We start from the raw sequence: 6,659 nt of genomic DNA on the forward strand, positions 1-6,659 counted from the left end.
CCAATGATTACTAACATGAATGTATTGCTTATATATGCCAGGTACCTCGCTGAGGGCTTTATATGCACCATCACCTGAAATTCTCCCAACCACCCTGGAACCTGGAAACTCAGTGAATTAGTCCTTTGGAAGTCTTAAATAATAAAACCAGTAGTAATACAAAGACGGGACTGGAAGCCCTTATAGTAATCTGAGTCGGCAGAGTGAGTAATAGAAGAGAACAAATTTCAGGGAATAGTAAAATCAATTCCCAAGACTAAATCTTGATTCTCACTGCATTACATTGCTTCTTTCTGCAAAATAGGAGGCTGGGAAAGTAGTAAACGATGGATCCTGCTACAGATGAGATGCCTTTAATACAAAGACGGGACTGGAAGCCCTTATAGTAATCTGAGTCGGCAGAGTGAGTAATAGAAGAGAACAAATTTCAGGGAATAGTAAAATCAATTCCCAAGACTAAATCTTGATTCTCACTGCATTACATTGCTTCTTTCTGCAAAATAGGAGGCTGGGAAAGTAGTAAACGATGGATCCTGCTACAGATGAGATGCCTTTATTTTTTTAATTAAACTGAAATTTGTACGAATGAAAAAATACTTCCCCTGAACAAGATGGAATAAGAATGGCAAAGCAAACAAACAAAACCAACCAACCAAACAAACAAACAAACCCACAGTATCCTCGACACATCAGACCCTATGTTTTGTTTTTGTTTTAAAGATTTTATGAATTTGAGAGAGCTGGAAAGGGAGCACGAGCAGCGGGAGAGGGGTAGAGGGATCAGGAGAAGCAGACTCTCCGCTGAGCGGACAGCCTGACCGGGGACCCGATCCCAGCACCTGGGATGATGACCTGCGCCAAAGGCAGACGCTTAACCAACTGAGTCACCCAGGCGCCCCATGTCAGACCCTATGTTGTGGCCTCTGGACTTGGCATTTTATGGGCATCTTCTGATTTTATCCCTCCCTACCAAACTTGGGTTGGCATGTACAGCCAGACAGCAGCTGGTCCTGCCCCCTCAGCACACCTTATATGTCCATGTTTCCAAAACCCAGTCACGGGTTCCCCAAACGTGCTCCATACCTATGATTTCAAGGAGTGGCAAGCTCTTTAATTTTGCCATTAACCAAAAAGAGGAGAAAAATCTCTGGCATCTTGTTGAGGGAGTTGGGATGGGAGGGCAGCTTTGAATTCCTAACACGGAGCTCAGCTAATTTTTTGCACATCCTGGGGCTAAGGGGAACTTCACCTGAATCTAAGGAACAAAGCCCCAAATCAAGGGTCTGTTTCCCTTTGCTCTTAGAAAAGAGCTCAGTTCATTCTGGGTCTGTCTCCAGGACTTCTCAGGCTCGGCCCGACCCCCCCCTCACCCCCCGCCATCCCCCGACTTTCTCGCCGAGGCATCAGCACCTCCTTACCCCCAGGGGTCGACACAACCCAGCTCCTGTAGGGGTGGGGGTAAAGGGGTCTCCTCTACAAGTCGCAGGAAATGGGGCGTGGGGGTGGGGAAATGCCCAATCTGAGAGTCTGTGAGTGATCTGCAGAGGGCGCTTAGCTCCACATTGAGCGGAAAGAAAATTCAGTTCCGCCTGTTCGCTTTCGGTTTCCCGAAGACGTGAGCAGGAAGGACTCGGAAGGATCAGAACTGGGGGCGGCCGAAGGCAGCCCGAGGAGGGATAGAATGCGCTCCCCAGCCCTTCAGCCTCTGGGGAAAGGCTAGCCCGCCCTACAGGGCAAGGCGGAAGCCCAGAGAATCCATCCCGAGGCTGGCAGCGATGGCGCTCTTGGGGACGCTGTATGACACCCCTGCGGACAGGCTGTCTGCCTTCGTGGAGGAGCGCCTTCAGCCCGAGGGCGACTGGAAGGAGGAAGTGAAGGACGCGTGGCAGAGAGTTGAGCGTTTCTTCCGGGAACAGTGCTTCCGCGATGAGCTGGTGCTGGACCAGGAAGTCCGGGTGCTGAAGGTGGTGAAGGTGAGCACCTGCGGACTTAATCTTGAGTTTGAAGCCCAGCCCTGTTGCTTGGAGACTATGGAACCCGGGGGGGGGGGGGGGTCAGGTCATTTCTGGACTGCCCCTCTTTAATCCAGATTTGTTATAAGGAAGAGATGAGTTAAACGGTGGGAAAGTGCTTTTAAACTCTGTAAATTACCCTGCAGATCCGAAGGAGGAGGATACGATCAGGATGAGGACGATTATATGGGATCCAGCTGATGGCCAGGGTGGCAGGTAGAATATGAGTAACAGGTCTCTTTTAAAATCAATGCTTTTGTTTCTTGTTTAAGAAAACCTGTAGGGGCGCCTGGGTGGCTCAGTTGGTTAAGCGTGGGACTCTTGGTTTCTGCTCAGGTCATGGTCTCAGGGTGGGGAGATGGGGAGGTAGAGCCCCACTGGGGCTCCACTCTCAACATGGAGTCCTCCCTCTCCCTGCCTCTCTGCCCCACCGCCTGCTCGTGCTTTCTCTCTCGTGCTCTCTCGGTCTTGCTCTAAAATAAAATCTTAAAAAAAAAAAAGAGAGAGAGAGAGAGAGAGAAAGAAAGAAAGAAAGAAAGAAAGAAAGAAAGAAAGAAAACCTACTGCACCCTCAAAGTCATAATCTGTATTTTTCTCCTAAAATGGCGCTATATTCATATAGTTGAATTAGAATCTACCTAGCAGTTATGAGTACTTCATGGGTTAAACGGATTTTGAGGAGCTGACCATGTACTTGAACTTTCAACGTAATCACCCTAAATCAAAAGTGTCTTGATCATCGGTCTAGGTTTTGTTAATTTTGCTAGATGAAAGATACCTGTTAACCTTAAAAAATGTAACTGAACAGTTATTTTATAACAAAGAATGCCAACTCAGCACAGGCCAGCTATGGCAAGACCATAGGCAAGTCCAACACACAGAAAAGAGGAATTTAGGGAGAGGGAAGAGGAAGGTGCAGGGTTGTTTTGAAGGAAAGTCCATTCAGAGTGGTGAGACTTTCTCATTGGCTGAGTTGCTGGGGTAAATTTCTTACCGAAAATGCAATGTACATGGTTTCCTGTTGGGGCCTGTAATTGATGCTTCTTTCCTGTTTACAATTCATTTGGGGTCTGTAAATGACAATTCCTATAATTGGCGTTGTTACCACCCCCCCGCCGGCCTCCCCCTCTGGCCTCGGACTCCATTTGGCGAGGCTTCCATTAATTTTCATATATCTAGTTACTTAAGTAAATCAAGCTTTACCTGGGGGTGGTATTGTTAGTAGCTAATTGGACACTTAGGTAGTCAGGGCCAGGGTCCCCAACAAGAAAACAGGGAGCCAGGACAGCTAAGACAAATCACACTAGCATCCTGTTTTACAGCTTAGATGAGACCACAACAGCATCCTGTCTAGCGCCTCTGTAGGAGTGACTCTTAAAAAATATCCTGAAACAAAACAGTTAACCACAAAACATGGGTTACTATCACAGGTTGAGACAGTTGGTCTCCAAATGTCAGCCCAAAAAGACCATCAACATGGGCCCAAAACCCGATAGGTAGACGGGTGCATGATCAAAGCCCTGATTGGCACACCTTAGTAGCCAGTCCCAGGGGGCCCACACTTAGAATGCTCAGGATAGTTCTGCAAAAGAGTTTATATAAACCCCTGGATTGGCACGCCGAATTGGCAACCCTCTCGGGTCCCCTCCCTCTCCAAGAGCTTTATTCTATCACTCGATAAACTTTGCTTTGCTGCCCGTGACTCTTTGGTGTACCTCTTCATTCTTCCAAGTGGCAGGACCAAGAACCATGAGCACTAAGGGGACAAAAATCCTGTAACATTGTAGTTGCCAAAGGAAGGATGTGCAGCCTTAGAGATCTTTATAGATTTTTTTTTTTTTTAAGAGAGAGAGGGGCAGGGCTTGATCCCATGACCCTGAGATCATGACCTGAGCCAAAATCAACAGTCGGTTGCCCAACTGAGCCGCCCAGGCGCCCCCAAAGAATCTTTAAATAAAGGAGTTGAAACCAAAGATTCAGGAATGTCATCAGCAAAGCATGAGCTTCCAAATGGAATTTCAAGAAATACAGGCTACTGTAGTTGCTTAAAAAGATACAAACTTTGTGCTTCTGGGCTCTAACTCTTCCACATTATCTGAACTTCCTGGAGTGGTTGCAATGTATGCTTTCTGCTCTAGAGCTCCCTGAGCGTATTTGCGTTCAGGACCTAAAACCAAAAAAGGAATGTATGTTAAATTTATTCTATGGATTTGAAAGTGCTTTGTTTCCATTGGAGACCTGCCATTTATGTTACTTCAAATACCCATGCCTTGAAGTTCCCATTCTCACCTTTATGGGTATGTGTCAAGTGGAGACTATTTGGAGAAGAAGAAGAAGAAAAAAAATCACTTTCCCTTTCCTCTTGTTCTCTCAATGATCTTTGTTTCTAGAAGCTTGAACACTCCTGCAATAGCTATCTCCAACTGTTATGAGCAAAATAAAAAATGCCTAGAGCCCAGTATTTACGGAGTTAAATACCCTATTTGGATAAACATTGGAAAACCAGCAATAGCAAAATACATTTGTAATGAATGTTTCTGTTTGTGTATGAGGAGGAAGAAAGAGATTACGCAATGCATTATACATGACTCAGCAGTTCTTTCTCTCTGCCTTTCTGGAACTTGTTAAGTGCTAGATTTTCTTTTTTCTTTTTTTTTTTAGTTTGTTTTAAAGATTTTATTTATTTATTTGCCAGAGAGGGAGAGAGAGAGCAGAAGCAGGGGAAGTGGCAGGCAGAGGGAGAAGCAAGCTCCCCACTGAGCAAGGAGCCCGATGTGGGACTCGATCCTAGGACCCTGGGATCATGACCTGAGCTGCAGGCAGACACTTAACCAACTGAGCCACCCAGGTGTCCCTAAGTGCTAGATTTTCTAAGTTGCATTTAGCTTTCCTGGTTTTATTTATCTCTCTTGTGGGGAGAGTGCTGTAATTTTCCTGAGTTCGATGGACGGATTTCATTGGCTCTCCTGCCATGAGTGGCCTGGAGAGTCTTCTAGGACCAGAAGTAACTTTTGCAAAGACCTCTCTGGCCCCCCACTGACATCCATATTCTTCCTTTTTCTACTGTTCTGTTTCCTCAGGTCAAGGAACCTGGTACCCAAATTAAGGTTACACAGGAATCTGGGGCCAAAATTGCCCTCTGATTTTTAAAAATGACACTAGTGCCAGCCAAATTTCTGGTGCCAGCCAAGAGGAAGTAAGGTTCTTAAAAACTCTCTCACAAATTACAGTGAAAACACTCGACAGACATCAAATAGCAAATATTTGAGAACTCTGAAAAGTAAACAATAAGCAGACAGATTGGGGACTGAAGTCAAAACTCGAGGAACCGCCTATAACAACGGTGAAGATAGTGGAGCAAACCAGTAATAAATATATGGAACAACCTGCATGGATGTCAGAAGCTCTGTGCTCAGGGCGCCTGGCTGGCTCAGGCAGTCGAGTATCTGACTCTAGGTCTCAGCTCAGGTCCTGAACTGCAGGGTTTGGAGATTCCAAACGGGGTCGTGTGCCTGAGATCGAAACCCTCGGTCGCGGGCCGGGTGAGCACGAAGTGCGGCCGGAGACCCGAGAGACAGGAGGGACTGACTACTTTTCTTGGAGGACGCATGAGGAGTGGGGCCCCAAGCTTTAGGCTCTAGGGCCCCAGATTGGGAGGCCGCCACTTTCATTCTCATCCTCTGAAGTGGCGCAGAAAGCCTTCAGGGAACAAAAGCCACAGAAGGCAAACCGGAGATTGCTCAGTCTGGAGCCCTGGCTAGGGTGGTGCAGTTCCGCCTGGGGCGAAGACACTGAGAATCCGTGCAGCAGGCCCCTCCCCCAGAAGATCAGCAAGAACATCCTGCCAAGACCAGTTTACTGATCAAAGAGAACTGCAAAACCCCGCACTAGGGGAATACAGCACACAGAATTCATGGCTTTTTTACCCATGATTCTTTAGTCTTTCACTTGTTAAAATTTTCTTCTCTTTCCATTTTCAACCCATTTCATATTTTATCAACTCTTTTTTAATTTTTTTAAATTTTTTTTAAAGATTTTATTTATTTGAGAGAGAGAGAGAGACAACGAGAGAGGGAACACAAGCAAGGGGAGTGGGAGAGGGAGAAGCAGGCTTCCCACCGAGCATGGAGCCCGATGCGGGGCTTGATCCCGGGACAGACCCTGGGATCATGACCCAAGCCGAAGGCAGACGCTTAACGACTGAGCCACCCAGGCGCCCCTCGACTCTTTTTTTAAAATCTTTTTTAATTTTCATCTTTCCGGTTACAGTCTACCCTTCCACTGTATTTAATTTTATTTTTGTGTGTATGTGTGTGTATATATATATATATATATATATATCTTTCTTTCTTTACAATTTTGAGATGTAGTTTCTTCTAACAAACTGACCAAAATACACTCAGGATAGAGTGTATTGCTGTGTTCTGTCCACCTGTCTGTTTATATTCCTCCTTTTTTGTTTTTCTTTTTTCTTTCTTGTCTTTTCATTTTCATTTTTACAGTTACATTCTGTTCTTTCATTGCATTTAATTTTATTTTTGTACATATATGTTTTTCTTTTTTTACAGTTTTGGGATCTAGTTTTCTAACCAAAATACACACAGGATCCAGTATATTGCTCTTTTCTGTTCACCCGATTATATTCTC

At 45.5% G+C, this 6,659-nt stretch overlaps 1 protein-coding gene across 1 annotated transcript in view; it reads left to right on the plus strand.

Annotated features, from left to right (window-relative positions):
* Positions 1-1,582: 1,582 nt before the first annotated feature.
* Positions 1,583-6,659, plus strand: part of LOC103678312 (2'-5'-oligoadenylate synthase-like protein 2) — a 12,412-nt gene continuing 7,335 nt past the window's right edge. The window contains exon 1 of the mRNA XM_008707654.2: positions 1,583-1,973. Coding sequence (XP_008705876.1) covers positions 1,776-1,973 — 198 coding nt within the window. The 5' untranslated portion in view covers positions 1,583-1,775. The remainder of the gene's footprint in view (positions 1,974-6,659) is intronic.

The sequence above is a fragment of the Ursus maritimus genome, unplaced genomic scaffold (genome assembly GCF_017311325.1).
Source record: "Ursus maritimus isolate PB19 unplaced genomic scaffold, ASM1731132v1 scaffold_33, whole genome shotgun sequence".
In the NCBI taxonomy this organism is placed as follows: domain Eukaryota; kingdom Metazoa; phylum Chordata; class Mammalia; order Carnivora; family Ursidae; genus Ursus; species Ursus maritimus.